The 21,468-nt window shown below is 40.8% G+C and overlaps 1 protein-coding gene across 7 annotated transcripts in view; it reads right to left on the bottom strand.

Moving 5' to 3' along the window:
- Positions 1–20,932, bottom strand: part of EML6 (EMAP like 6) — a 232,773-nt gene extending 211,841 nt beyond the window's left edge. For 3 of the 7 annotated variants that reach the window (XM_074331990.1, XM_074331994.1, XM_074331993.1), the window contains exons 1-2: positions 20,673–20,930; positions 19,083–19,805 (exon numbers count right to left, since the gene is read on the bottom strand). In XM_074331990.1, coding sequence (XP_074188091.1) covers positions 19,083–19,279 — 197 coding nt within the window. In that variant the 5' untranslated portion in view covers positions 19,280–19,805; positions 20,673–20,930. Of the gene's footprint in view, positions 1–19,082; positions 19,806–19,957; positions 20,266–20,672 lie in introns of all 7 variants that reach the window. The other 4 variants (XM_074331995.1, XM_074331996.1, XM_074331991.1 and 1 more) reach the window with 3 other exon arrangements.
- Positions 20,933–21,468: the final 536 nt, after the last annotated feature.

Below are 21,468 nucleotides of genomic sequence, written 5' to 3'. Positions count from 1 at the left end.
TCTTATGTTAAGGTCACATATTCACAGATCCCAGAGATTAGGACGTGGGCATCTTTGGAGGGACATTATTCTGTCTACAGCTTACTCAACTTTATTGATCATCAGAAAAAAATAAAAATAAAAACACAATGTTCTACTACCTATGAGGATGGCTAAAACTGAACAGGACAGACAATACCATTTTGTTGAGAGCGTGTAGGAACTAGAACTCAAAAACATTGCCAGTACATAAATTAGTACAACCGCTTGGGGAAACTGTTTAGCAGTATATCTATTAAAGCTACACGTGTGCATTCCCTATGACCTGGGTACATATCAAAATAAAAGTACACAATCATCTGCCAAAATACATGTATAAGCATGTTCAGAGAAGCATTATTTATAGGAGCCCAAATGTCCAATGGTAAACAGAGTAAATTATGTTCACACAATAGAATACTATAGCAGTAATGCTATATTTCTTGTTCTGTGTAGTACTTATGTAAGTGTATTCACTTTGCTAAATTTCATCAAGGTGAATACTGATCATTTGTGTGTTTTTTTGTATATGTATACTTGAATTTAAAAGCTTACAAAAATGTATACAGATTTGGTGTTCACCTATGGAGAATTTTTTCTTTCCAGTCTTATTTTCAAAATTTTGTTTAATGAGCATATATACATATTATAGTGGGGGGAACAACTTTTTAAAAATAGCAGAACTGAGATTCTGTGAGGTTCACAACAAATCTAAGTACAATGTGTAATTTAAACACAGTGTAACTGAAAAAACATTGGGTTGCTAGACGTGCTGAAAATGATGACCTAGAATGAACTCATCCTTAGGGTGGGGAAAAAAAAATAAAGTTTTGGAAGCCTAAGTTACAAATAGAGGATGGTAAAGTTTACCTTCAAAATGTTAACCATGTACAATACAAACTTTTAAAGCATTTCAGGTATTATTATGAACCCAAAATTCTACTGCCCTTTTTTCTTGAAACTTGATTACAAAATTTTCATCCTTTTTTTGATACTCTCTTACTGCCTTAGTTTTCAGGAAGCAAATTGAAGGCACTTATATGCCAAAAACTAATAATAAATGGCATAATAGATGCTGCATAAAAAACCTTGCACGATCAACAAGAAAAATTTTTAGGTTAGAAATAGAATAACATATAATAACATAGTCTTTCTGAACTGCAAAATAAATTCAAATATAAGCCCACAAAATAACTTCAGTGATTTTTTAAAAAAATGAATCTAAAGTTTAATAAAAATATGGGAGATGAGGCGGGGGGTGTTACTGTGTGTTGCAGAGTATTCACCCTTTGTTTTGTAAATTTCTCCTTCTTTAAATATGATCCTATTTTTTTCTTTTTCTAGAAGTAGAAGCTCTAATTTAATTCTCTCTGTTCCCTTGTATTTTGAATAACTAAAGTTCCTTCTGAGCCTTCTAGTCAGTATTCTAAAGGGAATCTCCTGTTTAGAATCTTGCATTTTATCTATACTCCCATTAGAGACCCCCTAGCTAAGAACAAGATCATGCCCAAACCTCCTTATACCTTTGTATGTTTCTCAGGAATTAAACCAAGGAAGTGATCTCTGTCCTCCACACAGTAGTAGGTTTCATATGGGCTATTTAACATGTCACATGTCATTCTGCTTTTGGCCCAAGTAAATTATCTTTGTCACCATAAAAATGGCTCTGAGTCTCAACCTACAAAAGATAATGGGGAGGTGACCACCCCATTCAAAAGGATCTGTTTGCTCCCTGGACTCATCTATTTCCCAAATGACATTTCAAGCTCAATGCCCTATCATTTGTCAGGCTTTCCAAATATCCAAATATTCCAAAGAAATGTCAGTGAGCCTGACATTTCTTTCTCCTTCTTCTGGTAATAACAATTCTCCCTTGCTGTAGGAACTAATCTTTCCCCATCCCATGTGGCTCTGGGAGGACTGCCAATCACAAATCCTTACACTGGCTTCATAACCATGATACCCAATTCTTGGCTACAGTGATAAGTCCAAAGAATGAGCACATGACCCATGCAAGGCCAATCAGAATGTGCTTCCTTGTAATTTTATAATCTGGTGCTGAAAAAGCTTCCTTTTTCCTCTGAGGTCTCTAGTTGAGAGGTTGGAAACCTGAATACATCCATGGCCATGGCTTCATTATAATGCCCACCCCCATAGCTTAAAAGAAATCTGTCTGCAAAAGGAGAGATTAAGAGCAATGACCAGAGAGAAACACAGCCAAGTGGTGGAAACAGGGAGAAGCTAAGAGAATACTGACAGTCATCTGAGTCCTTGCAGGCGCTGAGGTCAACACCAATCTGGAACTATCCAGTGACATAAACTACTGAATTGCTTTGTTTCCTCTGGCCAATTTAAGTTGGGTTCTGTTACTTTGAAAGCAAAGTCTTAAAAGACCAAAAACCTGCAGTGGTGGAGATGCCAATCACCAGCTTCTCTCATGAATTTCTTATGGCTTGCCAGAGGAACGGTTACCTCAGAGTGTGGACTGACTAGTGAGTAGGTGGCCATGGAGCTTCTCTGAATGGTTTATTTCCCTAAGCCATCACGCCAGATCTAAAAAGTTAATTTAGTCCCAGGAGCTGAGGATTATCAATCTGCATGTCACCTGAGTTCTCTCTAGGCCACATCCTAAAGCTAAACCAAGGTCTCAGGAAGGGCAGCCAGGCTAAGGGGATGTGGTGCTCAGTGAGCCATGGGCAGTCCTGGAGCCCACTACATGCAACTGCCCTGCCTTACTCAAGAGACAAGAGAAAGGATTGTTGCCTTTGCTTTAAGCAGATCCACCAAGGTAAAAAGGTGATCTGGACTGAGGAGCAAGCAGAAGTTCTTAGCGGAAGAGACCTAGTTTTTTCAATAAGGATGACTCTGAGAGCCATGAATGGGTTTTCATGGTAGGCGCTTGTCATTATTTTTCTTTGGAAAATATCCCTGATTCTCACTATCAGATGACAATAACCAAGTGACAAAAACAGGCCAGGCAATTAAGCAAATGGCAAATTAGGCTACTGGGGTCTGGGGTGAGAGAGGCCGGGATTTGAATCCCAGCTTGACAGTTATTAGCTATGGTCTTTGGGCAAATTACTTATATTCTCTAGGTCTGTTTCTTCTTAAGTAAAAAGGGAATAACAGTGTCTACCTTAAGGACTTATTGTGAGGAATAAATAAGATAATGTACACAAAATGCTCAGTAAAGTGCCTAGCATATACTATATTATTAATTAATGAAGTACAAAATGCTGATTTTTACCTTCTCTCTTTATCAACAATATATATTATTAGTAGACCTATTCTACAAACAATATCGTAAAATAAATCCTTATTTATAATATTACAACAGCAATGAAACTATCACATGTGAAATCATCAAGATTTGAATATAGATATTTGAATATAATATTTATCATTGAATATTTTAATTGAATTGATTTCTGCGAGTTTTCACATGTGCAGTTGTAGGTATCACCATTAAAAGGGTCAAACAGAAAAGAAGAAACTTTATGTTTACTTTCATTCAGAAATGCCTCACTTTCTTAAATTACAAAATTTCCACATTCTGACATCAGGGAAGTTAAAATTAATCTGACCCCAGATCAACAGAAGCTACAGAGGAACATCACTCTTCTACATGTGTGCACTGGTACATCTCTTTTTGGAAGGCAGTTTGTCAGTATCTACCTTCCAAAAATGTACACTTTTTTTTAACCCTAGCCATTCTACATCTAGAAATATCTGCTACAGAAATACCCACACATACACTCTAGAAAGTATTACATATAAGGATGTCTCCTGTAGTATTGCTTACAGTGGGGGACAAAGTGTCCATCGATAGGAAAGCTGAGACACAAATCAGAGACTGAGTTCACAAACTAGAAGTCCAGGGATTCTTCCAACAGCCACATGTGGATAAACACTGGCCTCGGAATCAATTCAAGTCAACAAAACTTTATTGAGTATCTTCCCCATGCCAGGACTTGGGCTGGGCATGTGAGGACAATGGTAAATAAGACAGAATCTGCCTTTAGCCAGAAGAAGACAAATCTAAAACCAGATCCAGACTCTCCCAACCCAGGTAGATTCTTACAAGATTGTCTTTAATAACACCCATGATTTTTAGTTTATAACTTCAACTGAGGGTCACTTAAAAATTACGCTCACCAAAAGCACTGGGACAAACTTTTGTATGAAAAGCAAATAAATGTATCGAACTTGTCTTTGGCACCATACAATCATAGTTTTCATAATTTCTTATATCATCTTACTGTTGATTTCTCGAGTTTTCTGTCAAATAGCTATAATTTCTTCTTGGTGGCTTGCCAAAAGTCAATAAATAATTTTACTCTTATTTTTGTAATAAACTGCACTAAAAGGAATTAGTTTCCTCTATAATTACTGGAACACCTTGCACATATTAAAGTGAAATTTTCTTAACCTACAAATTATAAAAAAAATACCCACACAAAAAATTAGAATGAATAATAATGGTTCAGTTCTGTAATATAAGTATTAATATAAAGTAGTAATCCTAGATAAATTTCTATAATATAGCTATGAATAAACAAGATTAAAACAAGATACTAATAGAAACAAGAACTGTTTAACATTCTTCCACATATGCTTCCATTTTTTTCATAATTTCACATATTTCAAGGATAAATAACATCCACAAAATCATTATGTTAATTAACATAGTATTTTTGCTTAGAGCCTAAACAAAACAAAGAGCCTGAAATAAATTTACTAAGTTCTAATCCCTCTTACAAGTACCATTATTTTTATTGCCATTTTAGTCTTAAGTGAGAGAATTAAGTTCATTTGTTATGTGGGCTTCAGACATACGTACATGCTAGTTTTCTCACAGTATAGTGACACGCGAGGTGACACCAGAAATGTACAGAAAGGTAACAATTTTGTTTTCTGTCATTTCACAGATATTTGTTTAATTCCTATATGAGGGTTTTTGAAAGCCCAAAACAAGGCTAATCTAAATTTAAAAATATAGAGACAATTTGAAAATCTCATCATTAACTTCCACTGTTCTGAATTTCTGGGATCTTGTCTTATTTTTCCTAGCTGCCTATTTTCATTTGCTACCACCCAAATATCAATCTAACAGAACTTTTACCTTATTACCCAGAAATCATACCTGATATGAAAAGAAGGGTGTCCTTTGCTAGATGTGTTTCTTTTGGGGTTAAGAAAGGTGAAATGGTCTGCTTCGAATATGTGAAGACTTTAGATTCTCAAGTCACTGCATAAGGTGGTCTAATTATGAAAATAAGTTGGGGTCAAATATATGGTGATGGAAGGAGAACTGACTCTGGGTGGTGAACACATAATGAAACATATAGATGATGTATTATAGAATTGTACACTTGAAACCTATATAGTTTTGTTGACCATGGTCACCCCAATAAATTTTAATAAAAAAAAAGAAAAGAAATCAAGCATTTTACCATCAACATAGTGGAGATATTTGGCAAAATTCTAAAATTATTATTATTTATATTTTACCCGTATTTCCCAAAATGTTGTATGTCTCTTTGATATTTAATAAAATCTTTTTAATTATTATTGTTTATACTTTACCCATATTTGCCAAAATGTTGTATATCTCTTTGATATTTAATAAAATCTCTTTTTAAAATCCTATACTTAAAATTCCTAAGAATGCTTAAGGGAAAAGTTCAAGGATTTATATTCACTTCAAATGAGCATACACCATAGAAAATGCACAGTCTCTTTGAAGGCATATGGTACAGGAGAAAAGTAACTTAGACATCTAGTAACTAACAGCCTGTAACCACTTCCAGAATGTCTTCTGAGTGATTGCCTCCTTGATATAGCACCACTGCGTGATCACTCGTGGCATGCTACTGCTCAACACTTTCATTGATTTATTGCTGGAAATATAATTTCCACTTTTTGTGGCACCCGGAAGGAAAAAGCTAGCTGCTGAATTAGCTTCTGAGACTCGAGAGAGACTTAGATGAAACTGGGACACATGGAATCAAAGATGCCTATATACACATAATCATTTTCCATCTATGAAATAACAACAAAACAATTATCACTTAAAGAGAAAATCTGCTCTAGCTCAGAAAAAAAACTAAGCTCTGAATTATGTGAAATTTGAGCCTATAATTTAGTCTTTGCAGTGTGATAGTCTATAAAGATTAACAAACAAAAAACATACCCGCTATCCTTTCTTTTTCCTGTTCTGTTGTTCCCCACCCCCAAGGCACTTAAACAGAATGTTGTGCTAGTCTTGAAAAAACATAATAAATCATTATAAAACCTGAAACCACAAGTCTGTCCTTAGGAACACAATAAGTGGATTTCCAAACCTCTGATTTGTTGCTACATTAGCTATGCCTCTTGATTAAGGATAGCTTTGAGAGTAGGAGAAGCAGCTGCTCAACTTGCACCTTCATTCAGTCTTCCCTACTGAAACAGATGACACCTCGAGGGTGCTTAATCTCCAAAGAACAGGTGCCTATGAAAAAATGGACACTTAAATTTTCCAGATATCAGGAATTGTTTTTGCCAAGTATGTGGGAATGTAGTGCTAATTAATCTACACTTTCCTGTTGCCTCCACATTTTCATTCTTACTTATTGTTCTAGCAATCTGGGTTCTACCCCCGTACCACCAGAATGAAAAAGCTCTCTCCTTGACATCTTTTGATCCCCAATCCTGGTCCATCTCTTTGCTGGGCTCCACAGTGGAGCCCCCCAACCACCACCACCACCACCACCACCACCACCACCACCAATCCTTTACCACCAGCCCCTCCAAAATACACAGAGAAAGGGGTTTGCTCCTCCCTTGCCTTCCAAGTCCCTGCATCCCTCACTTCCTGTCTCTCTGCTGCTTGTCAGGTGTTTTTGTGCTCCTTTTGCTCTCCTCCTCACTTAAAGGTAAGGGTGTATCCCAGGGTTCTATTTTAAGCCCTCTCCATGTCACGTGCTCTCCTTTGATAACTCACAGGTGGCACTCAACAGGAGCGTCTCCTGGGAGGCACTCAGTCAGTGTCTGTGAGATGAGCCTCACCCTCATCCATGCTGAGGGCCACCCATACAAGAGACTATCTAATCTGGCTCTCCATCCAACTACCTTTGTTGACCATCCCCTTCTCCCATGAGTGTGTTGAAGACTACAGCTCTAGCTTAACATTTTTCAAAATGAGCTTCTCTCATTTAATGTAATCATGGCTCTCTCTGTCTTTCCTTCCTGGTTTATAGTCTCCACATAACAAAGAGCATGGCTTTGGAGTCAGGCAAAAATGGATTCAAAGCTGGGTCTGTCAATTACTAGCTGAATTTTTGCAGAATTATAGGATATATATATATATATATATATATATATATATATATATATGTAAAATATTTGTGTGTACATATTTTTTAAAAACTTGGGGCCTAGTAAGATTTATTTTTCTTTATTTATCTTTCACTCACTTTGCAAAGCTCCTTACCATGCTTTATTTAATTGAATTTTCACAATAACCTCTCAGCTACTAAGTCTAGAAGAAGTTGAGGCTGGCTCGGTAACAACTAATAAGTGGTAGAATCAGATTCTAACCTAAGTTTGACTGACTCTGAAGCCCTAGCTCTTTCCAGCACATAAAGTGCCTCTAGGACACAGAGGGGCCAGTAGGCTGGGTGGGTGGGGTGGGGAGACACACAAATGGAAATTTATAGCATAATGTGAGAAGTGCTTTAAGAGAGGTATGGAGTAGGGGTGACTAAGGAAAGAGACACTGACTGCCTCAACAAATCAAGAAATCTACAGAAATGGTGTGCTGGAGTTGCCTCTTAGATAACGTGAATCTACCCCTCAGACAAACAGCACAGGACATGCTAGGCAGCATGCAGTAACACAGAGAGGAAACCATCTGAGTCACTGCAGGGAGTATGGTGTGACGGGAACAAAGTGAGGGGGAGGGAAGGAACAGAATTGTGGGAGGAGATGATGGGAAAAAGGGAGGGTGGGGCCATGCACAAGTGTTTCATGTCCATTGCAGAAGCAACTGAGCCAGCAGGACTTTTTAAGCGGGGCAGGAACAGTCCAGATCTGTACTTTCAAAGGCTAACCCCAGTGCTAGCATAGTGCAGGGATTCCAAAACCCAGAACCACTGGAGAACTAATATTTTAATGACTTGGTTTGTTCCATTACTGTGAATGTTAACTTCTATCATTTGGTTAAGGTGGTGTCTGCCAGATTTCTCCACTGTAGTTACTGTTTCTTCTTCAAAATTAATAAGTATCTTGTGGCAAAGTCCTATGTAAATATCATGTTCCTCAACAAACTTTCATTACTAGTTATAACAGCCTTTGAGTTTCTAATTCCATCATTCCATCTATAGCTAAGAGTTGACCTTCTGTTCAAGGAAGAGCTTTCTCTTCTTCCCATTAGTTATTTATATTACTATAGATACCTGGACTTTTATTGTATTCAATGCATTACAATTCACGCTCAAATTATCCCAGATGTGGTTAGTAGAAGTCCCCTCAAGCTGGCTCTTGTGACATGTTAGTATCTTCCCTAATTCTCTGAGCACTACTATACTTCCTAACACAACAAACTATTCCAGACTTACCTTGTGTTTTCCTGCCCCAGGCACCAGGAATCAGTTTTTTTGTTTTTTGCTTTTTAATATTTGTAAGTCCTGATCCTTTTTTGTGGAGAATCGTATTTAGAAACCATTCTAAAGTTCTGAGGGCTTGGTGTGTCATTGCTGATCAGTTCTCTCAATGGACAGAGCAAGCAAGTTGAGTGTGAACGTGGGTGTGTGTATGTGGGTGTGTGCACAGATTTATATACACCTATTTATATTTCTATAGAAAATATCTTTAAAGTATAGATTTTGGGGGCTTGTAGCCAGACTACTGAATCAGAATATTTTGGAGTGGGCTCATAAATCTGTGTTTGTTTAAAGTTTAGCCAGATTTTCAGACAGGATTGACTAGCGGAGTGATGCCAGAGGCAGGAAGACCAGTTAGGAGGCCACTGGAACGGTCCCAACAAAAGTTACCAGAGGTGCAAACTAGGGAGGGAGCAGCAAGAGAGCGAGGACATGATCAACTGTACTTGGGAATCACTGGATGATGGAGATGCAACAGGGAAGGCATGACAGGCACTCAGGGTTTCCTCTTGGATAACTGTCATCACTCTGGCCTGCCTTCACACTGTCGTTTACATAGTAAGCATTGGACACGTGTTTATTTAATTGAACATCTTCTCACATTTCTCCTAAGATTGTATAGAAATCCAAGTGACATTCTGGGAAGAAAATAAAGATAAAGCATTCAAGAATGTACACCTCCTCCTCATATTTTATCATATAAACTAAAAACTGAATGTCCCTCAAGGCAAGAAGGGTGGCTTGTGAATTCATTGTCAGCAGCAGGGCAGGCTCTCACATAGATAAACATGGTCTGGTCAGAGTGACTGTGTTCCTGTCTACTGTGCATGCAGAATAATAGGCCTGGAAGGCTTTTTACCTCTGGAAGCAACCTCTATAACAATGTCTCCTATTGTCCAAAAAAAAAAAAGCTCCAGTCTGCTAGGGATAAAAGTCATTAAGCTGAGATGACTGCTTACTATCACTGCAGCATAAAACTCACTGGAGCATGAGCAAAATATATAAAGGAGTTGTAAGAAGAAACGTAAAGCTAAGAGGAAATGACCCTTGGAATTCTAACTGCTGTAACAGAAAGTTTAAAACCCAGATAAAAGTACAACCCAGACAAAAATAATCATTCCCAGTGTCTATGTAGTAAAAGCAACACATCAGTGACCTTCACATCGCTAAATCCACAGGGCCCTTTTCCAGACTTACTTTGTTATCCTCTGCTGATACTGCTGAGGGTCTCCTTAACACTCTCTGCTCTTGGCTTCTGGGGCACTCAGCTCTTCTGGTTTTCCTCATCCCCCTGTGACTCGTTCATCTTTCACAAGCACCTCTTTCTCTGCTGATCTCTTAAAAGTCCGTCTTCTTCAGAACGCTAACCCTGGCCTCTTCTCTTTGCTGCATATGCTCTCTGGGTTATCTCATTGACACTTACACACTCACTGCAACTCCCACAGTTCTCTCTTGAGCAAGAAGAGCCATATATGTGTATAATCATCTCTTGGATGTCCCTCAGACACCTCAATCTAAGTATGTTGAAAACTGAACTCATCACCCCTTGACCTTGAACCTATTGCTAATTCTATTTCAGTGAATGATGACCACCACTGACTATGCCAGAAACTTGATCATTACCGTATACCTTCCTTCTCCCCAGTCACCTATATCCACCCAGTCACCAGGAATCTAGACTCTCCAGAATATTTTCATTGCTTACCATAATCCCCATGTGGATTACTTCAAGCATCTCCCGACTTTCTCTCCAACACTCCATGATCCACACTGCAGTCAGGGCGAGCAGCCCAGAGCCTAAATCTAATGATATTCCTTCCTCCAGAAAGCCTTCTCTGACCACCACCCCTCCCATGAATGCATTAGGTGTATGCCCTGGGGCTCTCAAATACCTTGGGCTAACTATGATAGAACTGCACACACCACATCCAGCTGCTCATTTATTTATGAACATTGCACTCATGATTATAAGCTCCTTGACAGGAGATGCATATTGTCCACTGTTGGGTCCCCAGTGCTTAGCACAGTGTTACGACACATAGCAGACACTCAAGAACTGCTTGTGATTTCTTAACTTAATGATCCATTTGGAATTAAGACTCAAAACATCAATTCGATTGGCTTTGCAGGACCAAGCCACATAGCCATGTGTGCTGAGGGGCTGAGACAGACTTCTTTTTTTTTTGGTGAGGATAATGTAAAATGGATCATTAAGTGAAGAAGCCAGTCTCCAATCAAAGTAAAACAAAAATATTATCCAGAGAGAAACAGAGATGTAAGTCCTTGCAAGAAAAAGAAATAGAAAAGGACTAGCTGTCTGTGCATCTTGCAGCACCTGAGAGGCCAGCCATACTCCCTATAATTGAATCCAAAAGAGTCTCAGCACCTTATGATCCTCAGGCCTTAAAATAATTCTCAATAACCTTAGACTAATTCTATGACCAGCCTATTTCTATTTCAGTCTAATATCTCTGACCAGTCCAGAGAAAGCGTCTTTCTTCTGGGAGGCAGAGCTGGCCTGTCATGCCCTTCCTTCGTGCTGAAGGGAAAGGGAATCGCAGAGAACCAGTGGGCCATCCTGGAATCCTTCAGCTCCTGGGTTGAGGCCATCCAGAAATGAACTGATAAAGGAGTCGAGGTCAAGGGACACCCTCTCTGACCACTCCCCCTGCTTTCCATACCGCCTTCACCCCCTCAGCTGCCTCAATAGATCTGACTCCAGCAGCAAGGCTGAAGGCTGTAAATTCGTTTTTAAAAAACAAGACTGTTTGGAAGTAAATAAAGCCAATATCTAGACTGTCCCTCAAACCAGCAGTTACTAAATACTGCACTTGCTCCTCAAAGTATAAATGGTTATATTCTTTAAATATACAAAAATCTATGTATCCTTCATAGGACCTAACAGCATCTTTACAAATATGGGCTAGCAACCAAAACCTTGTACTTCTATTCCTTTCAGGTTGATCTTTTTAATGATTGTTTCTATTTCTGAGTCCCGATATGTTCAGTGTCTTCTGTATGAGAGGAATGGGTCCCCTGCTAGGGGAATTCAAAGACTGCAGACATCCGAGACAATTCAATGGAAAACAATAAGTTTTTAAACAAACGGGGTTGGGACAATTGGATATTCACATGCAAAAGAATGAGGCTGGACCCCCTACCTCACATAATATAGAAAGAACTCAAAATAGATCATCTGCCTAAATGTTAGAGATGAAACTATAAAAACTCTTGGAAGAAAACATAGGAATAAATCTTTATGACCTTGGATTAGGCGATGGTTTCTTAGATATAACACCAAAAGGATAAGCAACAAAAGAAAAAAAAATAAATTGGACATCATCAAAAATTTAAAACTTTTGTGCTTCCAAGAACACCATCAAGAAAATGAAAAGACAACTCATTGAATAGGAGAAAATATTTGCAAATAGTATATCAGATAAGGTGCTTATATTCACAACATATAAAGAGCTCTTACAACTCAAGAAGACAAATAAACCAATTTAAAATGGGCAAAGGATCTGAGAGGACATTTTCTACAAAGAAGATATACAAATGGCTAATAAATTTATGAAACGTGATCAATATTATTAGTTGTTAGGGAAATGCAAATAAAACCCACAATGAGATACCACTTCATACCCAGTAGGATGGCTATAACTTTCAAAGAGAAAGACACTTAACAAGTGTTTGCATAGATGTGGAGGAATTGTAACTCTCATACAAATGCTGATGAGATTGTTAAATGGTGTAGCTGCTTTGGAAAAAAATGTGGCAATACATCAAAAAGTTAAACCTACAGTTACCATATGATTCAGCAACTCCACTCCTGGGTACATACTCAAGAGATTATGTCTCCACAGAGGCTGCGGACATGCTCTTCCACTGACCACATGGACAGGCTCACCGTCTCCTAACTTGTTCCAACCAGTGCCTGCTTTAAAATTAAAAGTCTATTTCACAAGCTGGCAACATCTTTTGGGTTGAAAAAAAACATACTGGTCTACTGAGCTCTGAAACATACCTACATTCTTGCTGTGTAGAGTGGCGTGGGGACCAGCAGTGTCAGCACCCCTTAGGAGCTGGTTAGAAATGCACAATGTCAGGACTCACAGCTTCCTTACTGACTCCTATTCACAGTGACATTATGAGAAGAACGGTTTGCTCTTAAGCACTTTAGTTACATTTAAGACCAATCCACACATGACAAACTCCAGTTAAGCCTACAAGAGGAGCCTGACTTCTGAAGACGTGTAGTCCTCTAGGTAAGGGATGGCTTTCTGAGTGACTCCAGTCTAGTGAGGAAGAGTCAGTTCCGGAAGCAGAGCCAGCAAGTCAGCCTTCCCAGTTGCTTCTTTCTTCTTTCTGGTGGCAAAAATGTCACCCACATTGCAGAGGCGTTCAGATCCACCTCCCTGTCAGTAAGGGAGGCCCTAGGACAGCCCTGCTTCGAGATATTGCCATGGAACAGTTTTTCACTTACCACAATATAATCTATGCTCAAATTAACTGTTGGCGGTAGAGCTAGTATCATTCTTTGTAGGAGAGTATACTCCAGTGCAATGTTTTTCAAGCTTTGATACAACCCATTATAGTAACCATTATTTTTAAAATAATAACATGGTCAGGTATTCTGAATTTAAAATAGAGGTCCATGATCTGACCAGAACAAGAGCACCCATAACAATAACTACATGGAATATTTATGGCTGTCCTGGGAAATCTAGGACATATGGTGCCCAAACCCATAAGGCATTAATGACCTGGATAAGAATTATGATGACCTTTCTCTCAGTATCTATACAGAATTCTGGGCACACCAAGCTCTTTCCCAGCCTGGTGCATTTGCATGTAACCTCTCCTCTGTCATTGCATCTTCAGTTATCTTTGCCTTCTCATCCTTTAGGTCTCAGCTTAAATGCCATCTCCCTAGAGAGCTGCTCTGGAAACCTTATGTAAGGTCGCTCCCACACTCCCACCCCATTCAGTTCCTCTTTATGATCATTCCCTTCTCAGTATTTATCATAATCTATACTCACCTTTTGTTCTTGTTCATTCATTGTTGGCCTCCCCCACCAGAATGAAGGCAGAACTTAGTCATGTTCCTGATGTACCCCCTGCACCCGGTACATTCTAGATGTGAAATGAGTTTTTGACGAATAAGCAAATGAGAAAGAATACATATACAGAGAGAGTGCCAAAATAATGTATACACATTTTAAGAAAGGAAAACTGTATTAAAATTGCAATACTCAATTTTTTGATAACAAAAGATTAATACAAGTCACATTTGACTTTTGCAATGACAAGAGGTGCTCAAAGTGGTTACCATCAGCATCCAGACACTTATGATTACGGTGAACTACTGCTTGAGCAACGTTGACCAAAGTGTCCACTTGTATACACGTTTTTGACACCCCCAATATATATAACATCTGATACAAAGCGAGCACTCAACTCAATATGGGTTTGACTCCTTATAGTTACCCCCATGTTTCCCAATTTCAAACTCATCAAGGGACTAAAGAAGATGAAAGCACATCTCCAGGCCTTCACATGAACCTGTTTGCCCAATACTCCTGGTCCAACGATAGCTGTGAGATCCTCTCTTAAAATGTTCAATTCCATTTGCAGCACCAGATTATTTTAGCCATGTCACAACGAGACTTAAAAGTTTTATTTTAAATATGTCTAGGAGATCATTGTTTCAAAGCCAATGGTGATTCTCAAGTGAAATTGAACACGGTTCCATTTCTAGACTGAGTTCTAGCAATCTACTTCAAATGCTCTTGATTAAAGCATGGAGTTGATAAACAGAGTTCCAAGGAGCGAGTAGCTTACTAAGTTCTGGTTAGAAACAAGCACAGTGGTAGGGCTACAGTGACTGAGAAAAATGAGAGTCTGTAAAGCAGTGAAGCAATGACTTTGGGATTTGGAACCTGACCCACTTGGGTTCCAATTCCCATTCTACAGTCTACTAAATAGAGACCGTGGGCAGGATCCTTAACCTCCCTGTGCCTTGGTTTCCTCACCAGTAAACGGGGGCTAATAATAGTACCATGCCATGGGGTTGTTGAGAGGATGGATGCGATAAATCTGTGTACACATTTAGCACTGAGTCTGCATGCGGGAAATGTTGGCTCCGGTTATTAATTCATTCTCAGTCTCAAGAATCTTATATACACTTACAAATGAAAATATTCAGAATGAAAGAATGGCACTAAGTGATACCTATTAAGTGAGCAGCATTGGTCATGAAAGATGCAAAACTTTAGGAGCATGAGGCACCCTTTCATCTAAGGATAGTAAAAAGTCTCACAGGAGAGGTGAGACTGAAGCAGAAGGGGCCATGCAGGATATGGATACAAACAGGCCCCCTGTGGTGGGCACTTACTATTTGGCAAACACTGTGGGTCACCTTGTATGTAGTCTCCACAAGCTCAAGACCTTTAAAACACCCATTTTATAGATGATTCGCTGTTGCACTGATGATAGCTGAGACTCAGAGTTTCAGCAAGTTGCCTGAGTCACCCAACTGGTGGCAGATCTAGGTTCAAACTCAGGTCTCTCTAACACCAAAGCCCTTGCTCCCACCACTACACCATTGGGGAGGAGGGGGGCCAGGGGGAAGAGAGTGAAATAAATCTTTCTAGTATGAGGTAGGAAAGAACAGTGATCTTATCATATGGCAAGTGGAAAGCAAACAATTTATGATTTTTAAAAAAAAAGAAAAAGTAGGGTAGAAAGGTTGGTTAGGGCCAGAAAGAATTGAAAGCTAAGGTATTTGAACTTCAGCCTGTGGGCAACAAGGAATCATTGTTTTGTTTTTGATATATGCGTGTGTGTTTAATTAAATACTACTACTACCATTAAGAACATTTACTGAGCTTCAACGAAGGGCCAGGCTCCATGCTAAACATTTGCATACATTATTTCTAATAGTTACAATTCTGCAATTTAGGAATCGTTACCCCCATTTCACAAATAAACAAGGCACTGAGAGGTCAAGCCACTCACTGAAGGTGCCTTCAGTGAAAGGCAGAGTGAGGTTCATACTAAGTGTGTGTGAGGTCAAAGTCAGTGCCCTTTCCCCTGAAACAGTACTGCAGAAAAACCTCCCTGTAACAGAGCTGAAAAGTGAGCGAAAAGAAAATGGAGCCAGGGAACCAGTCAGTAGCAACATAGAGATCCGGAGTAATAAGATGAATGCCACAACTAAATCCCAGTGAAAATGGAAGGGAGGTGACAGACAGCAAATGTGTTCATGACCTTTTCTTTTATTTACTCCTTTTCTCTGTCATGTTCTGCTACTTGAAGTAGAAACCAAGTTAGCAATTATACCAAGCTCTGTGTCCTTGCCTTCCAACCCTGAATTGAGTCCTGTTGTTCACCCAATAGCAAACACGGCTTTAGGTATTTACTTGTCATGTTGCAATGTTATCAGGGCTAAAATAGGGCATCATCCTCAAATCTATTATCTGTGTTGAAGAGTAATCATGCAAGAAAATAAAATTAAGACTCCACATCCAACCAACCACATTATGCTTCACATATCAACATTTTTTTTAAAAAAATCTGACTTAAACACATAGTCTGTCAAATCAAGAGGACACACATGCTGAGCTCTAATGAGCTCTGCTTAATCCTACAGTATTATTAAGTTTCATCCTGATCTCAGAGCCCACATGGTTTTCTAAAATGGAGTGCGATACCAATATTTGTTAGGCTGCTTTCTAGTTAATACTCTAGGGAAAGTGGCACAATAAGTAAGGCAGTAGGAAATGTATGCATCATGAGCGTATCTTTCAAACTAACGCAAAAGCTAACTGGACAATTACTTACGTTATCTCATTTGATGGCGTCAGGGTTAGAAGTTTTATATGCATGTAATGATTCCCCAAGAAAACAAAACATTTTTGCACTAAAACCTTAGCTACAGTCCTTCTCCTTTAATGACAAATTCAATATTTTAAGTGAAAAATCAGTAGTCTAAAACTGCAATACACAGAAATGACTGGAAATTCATAAAGATAAAAGAGTACAATTTTCCTATACACAGTTAATACATAAATATTCCCAACACTTTACAATATTAATTTCAAACATTTAATGTTTCTGGGATTCAAATTATGAAAGAAATGACACATAAGAGTCCCGCATACTAAGGATAAAAACAATTACGGTTTATGCACGGCCTTCACCAGGAAAAATATTTACAAAATAAGATAAAGCAAAATAACAGTATAAACATTCTAATTTTACAGCTCTAATTACATAATGATCTGTGGTTTGTATTTTTTTAAATCTATTGGACTTAATTTATTCCTACGCACAAAGACATACATGGATATTAAAGAACTCTGCTCACCTATACATACTCAGACCCAACCAAATATGGAAAATTTAGCAATAAAGTTCTTTCTCTGAAGGCAGGCTTACTATTATGTCACCTTTCAGTGTAAATATGTAACAACCCTAACATATAGACCAAAAACTAAATTGTCTGTGTTTTGCTTTTCAAGTGAGGTTCCCTGCAAACCCAGTTATACAAATAACTTCATCTTTTCCTCAAATCTGAGTGTTTCTTTAAGCCAGATATCATCACATCCCCACTAGCCCAGCTGCCAGTCATAACAGCAGTTTACTGCAACTCCACCCTCTTCTCACCTTCAGTTTCAACAGTGCATGTCATTTTTTTTCCTATTAGAGAAAAAATTAAGATTAGGAGTTCAGAGCCTCAAAGTAGGTAAGTGAACTGTCACAGAAACATTATTTACCCCCAGGGAATTTTCTGTTTAATCGCCACTCTCTCCCTTCCCCTAAAGGACTACATCTTATGTTGATGGTGTAATGGAAAACACTGCATTAAGAAAGAGCAAAAACATAATGGGTTTAAATTTTTAAATATCTAACCTTTTCACAACTCACTGTTAATCACTTGCTCCTGTGACTTTAATAATCAGCCAGGCAATGAGAGAAGCAAAATCTGCAGGACAGAACTAGGTAAGGATGCTCCATTCACAACCATTGCCATATCAGGGAGAGAAGAACTATTCTGTCACATGCAACATGAAGTTTTACATATCAGTTCCACCAAATCTTGAGAACAGTAGAGCTCCTAGTCCTCAAAATCTTCATCTTAAAAAAGTCAAGATTTTAAAAAACTATATCTCGCTGTGTCTGCAACTATTAAGTTTTTACTAAATTTTTCAAATTTAGGTCTCATGAAGAAAAAAAGCTCTGGAATAAGCACACTAGTCGAAGGGGGGAAGGGGGAAGGAGTCTTTTAAATCATTAAGACCACTAACATTATACCACTTAACCATTTATTTTATTATGAAAGGCAAACTTAGAGCCCAAGTGGCAATATTCTGAAAACGTGATAGAAGTTGTCCTACACCAATGAACACACAAGTGTGGAAGGTACAAATATGGTCTCTGTCAGTTGTAGTCCGTCCTCAGCAAATTATTTTCCCCTGTGTTCTGAAGCTCCCATATTATGGACAACTTCCTTACCTGCGGAAGTCTCAAAGGGATTCCCTGTGAACAGGATCTGGACCACACCTTGGTGGTCACACAAGAAGCTAACAAGTGCTGGGGGGAAAAATGTGTCTGGTCCAAAGATAAGAGGACAAGGCTAAGAATCAAAATATGCCCCTCTACAATTTAATAGGGAGGATACCTACAATGACTTCATCCAATGGTGTTCTAGTCAGCCCTGGCCATCCGCTACCAGATGTTGGTCATTCTGCGGGTTGGCTGGTTGGATTTTGTGGTCCAGCAGCTGCCAGCCTTTTGTAACCTCAGCAATGTTGTGGAAGCATCCATTTAGTGTATAAATAAGCTTTTTGGCATTAAAACACTGCCAAGTGAAATATTAGAGAACAAACTCCCCACCCACTGCAGAAGAAATTTCCCAGTTTCAAAGCAACTGGAATGATGATTCCAAATTACCTGTAGCAAAATTTTTAAAAGAAAAAATTTTTTAATCCTCTTGCTTGCTGAGGAACCTAGTGTGAAGCCTCCCAAAGATGATAAGCCACAGTTCAGGTTACTGCTCTTACATTTACCTAGTTAGGGAAGGAAGAAGTGTTTGATAGTCACCCAGGATCCTTCCACTTGTAGCAGGAATAAACACCAAAAAAGCCTCGGGACATTCAACTCCTTAGAGATTCAAAAGCTTTCCGGAGGAATACAGAGAATCTCTCCCTCCCCACCTGCACCCCAACCCTGTTTCTGCCCTAGCTTCAGAATCAGCAGCCCTTCTGTAGTCCATGCGGTTCCAGAGAGAATCCTTTATTCTGTGGGGCTCCCACATCTGACCCCAGGAAAGCTTGGTTGGTCATCCTTCTCCCCCAACTCCCCGCCTTCCCACCTCCACACTCAACCCCTCCCCACCGCCCCAGGCCACTTCCTTACCTGATAATGTCGTCGTTGTGTCCCAAGAAGAATTTTTGGCTGTGCTCGCGGGTGTTGTAAACCACCCCGACCCCAGCCACAAAGTAGACCACCTCCTTGCCAGCTGTGTAGTACAGGTTGTTGCGGCACTGGTGACCCCGGTACCCGTACACCCACTCCAGCCGCAGCTGGCAGCTGGGAGCTGTCCGATCCGCCATGATAAGTCTACCCCAGTCGCCCCCCGGCCCCCCCGCGCTGCCCCTTTGCGCCGGGTCTGTCCTCGCGAAGGCTCGGGCTGCGGAGGACCTGCAAGGGCTCAGTGTGCAGCACCGGGGGCTGATTTCCGCGGCGACGCACAGACACAGCCCAGGGCGCCGGTCACCACCATCATCCGCCGCCGCCGCTGCCGCGGGAGACTAGCCGCCGGTGCGCGGCCGCCAGATCCCGCCGGGTGCCCCGGCTCGCTCTCCGCGGGCCAGGCGTCTTCGGGGGTGCCAGCACCCGCGCGCACGCCTCACTGCACCTGCGGGCTTCGGCCCCCGGGAGAGGTTCTTGTGGGGGTCACCCCGCCTTTTAAATCAGGGATCTGCATATCCAACCACTGATTACCCAGTTTGCTCACTGAAGTTTGCAGTGCGCGGGGGCTTCGCAGCAGGCAGCGAGATTTATTCTGTGACAGCTTTGATTTGACAGGGAAACCGGCTAAGCTTTGCCATCACCATCCTTGGATCCGACACTGACAGTCTATATCCAGGATGCAAGAGCAAGGAAGAAAGAAACAGATTTTTTGCATAAGTCACCCAGTCCAAGAAAATGATCCCCAAACTAAACCAAGTTTTTTTCTTTTTTTTTTTTTTCAGTTGTCAACTACTCCCCTTTCCCCCCACCAGACCCACCTCCTTAAGGATATGAAATATGTCCTAAATGCTGCTGACTGGTGGTTGCTGATATGATTTGAAAGAACATTGGCTGTTTCCCCATTAAGCCAGGGTGAACATGCAATGGTCATTTTTCAGATGCTCCGATTAGTTGTCGTGTATGTGTTTAAAATTCGTATCTTCCATGAACCCAATCTTGGCTGAGAAAACCATAAAGAACTTGGCAGTTCTCACTAATCACCAACTCCAATTGCAAGCGTCATAAAAGATTTTTCCGAATCGGAGGAAATGAGACACTAGTGCAGTTGGAGGCAGGCAAGCGTTACCTACAGACGCTCATGGTCAAAAAGAAATTAAATAATTAACAGGTGGCAAAAATCGTGTACCTCTCCCCAGACAGGTCTGCGCTAGCAACTGGGTCCTTCGGGCTCAAGGGTCCCGCCTCTAGCCTGCCGTGGGGCAGGGATGCCCGCAGAACCAACCACTGAGGACCGTGAGCCCCTCCACCACACACACACACACACACACACACACACCACCACCACCACCACCACCACCACCACCACCACACCACACACACACACACACACACACACACACCCCGACTGCTGCGGGTCCAAGGGATGCCGGCCCCCAGGGACACCCTGGCCAGCGCTAACTGTCGCGGTGGCGGTGTCCTGGACACCCGATCCAGCCTCGCCCGTGGATCATCCCCACTCTCTCTGTCTCTAACCTCTCTGCTCGGAGTGGGAGCCGCCAGCACGTCCAGGATCTCTCATGGGTGAACAAAATCCTCTGCCTGCTTTCTCCTCCCCGCCTCCCGCACCCAGGGATTGGCTTCGTCACTGGGGTGCGCGGAGACAGGTTCTCCCTCCAGCCCGGGCTCAAGGGGCGGGGCCACAACGCAGCTTTCGGGAACGGCGGGCGGTTACTAGGCGAGATCACTCAGTGCACTTGGAAACGGCTACGCCCCAGGGCTCTGGGGATGCCCCCTCCCTTTACCGGCCTAGGTTGCCCCTTCCCCTGAAGCATCCTGGGAAGTGTAGTCCTCTCAACACCAGCTCAGGCGGAGAGCCGACAGAGCCAGTCCACAAGTCCCAGGATTCCGCACACCCAGAGGGGGCCGCCAAGTGACAGCTACCAGCATCCGCGGTGCCTGCAGTTCTCCAGCTGAACAGAAGAAGGCGCACGCGGGGCGACTTCTTGCCAGTGCCCTTCGTTCCCTAGTGACAGAGGCCGCAGGCCGGCCTGAGTGTGTATCTATGGAGATGAGCGATGGATTTGCCCACCTAGAGAATTCTTTTCTGCCCTAGTCTGTGAGAGTTACTGTAGCTGACTCAAGTCCAAATCTGTTTCATATTCCAGTTTTCCTTTTTTATTCAGATGGATTTTAATCTGTTAAAGTGCGTGTGTGCCAAGTTTAAGAAAAATGCTGAGGATTTTATCTCCCTTTGCCCTATCTAAAAACCAGTGCCTTCCCTTCTATAAGCCTCATCGTAAGTTGAAGGACTTGGGTATTTAAGAATAAA

This window comes from Rhinolophus sinicus, linkage group LG05 (assembly GCF_036562045.2).
Source record: "Rhinolophus sinicus isolate RSC01 linkage group LG05, ASM3656204v1, whole genome shotgun sequence".
NCBI lineage: Eukaryota > Metazoa > Chordata > Mammalia > Chiroptera > Rhinolophidae > Rhinolophus > Rhinolophus sinicus.
This window is presented reverse-complemented; position numbering and strand designations above follow the sequence as displayed.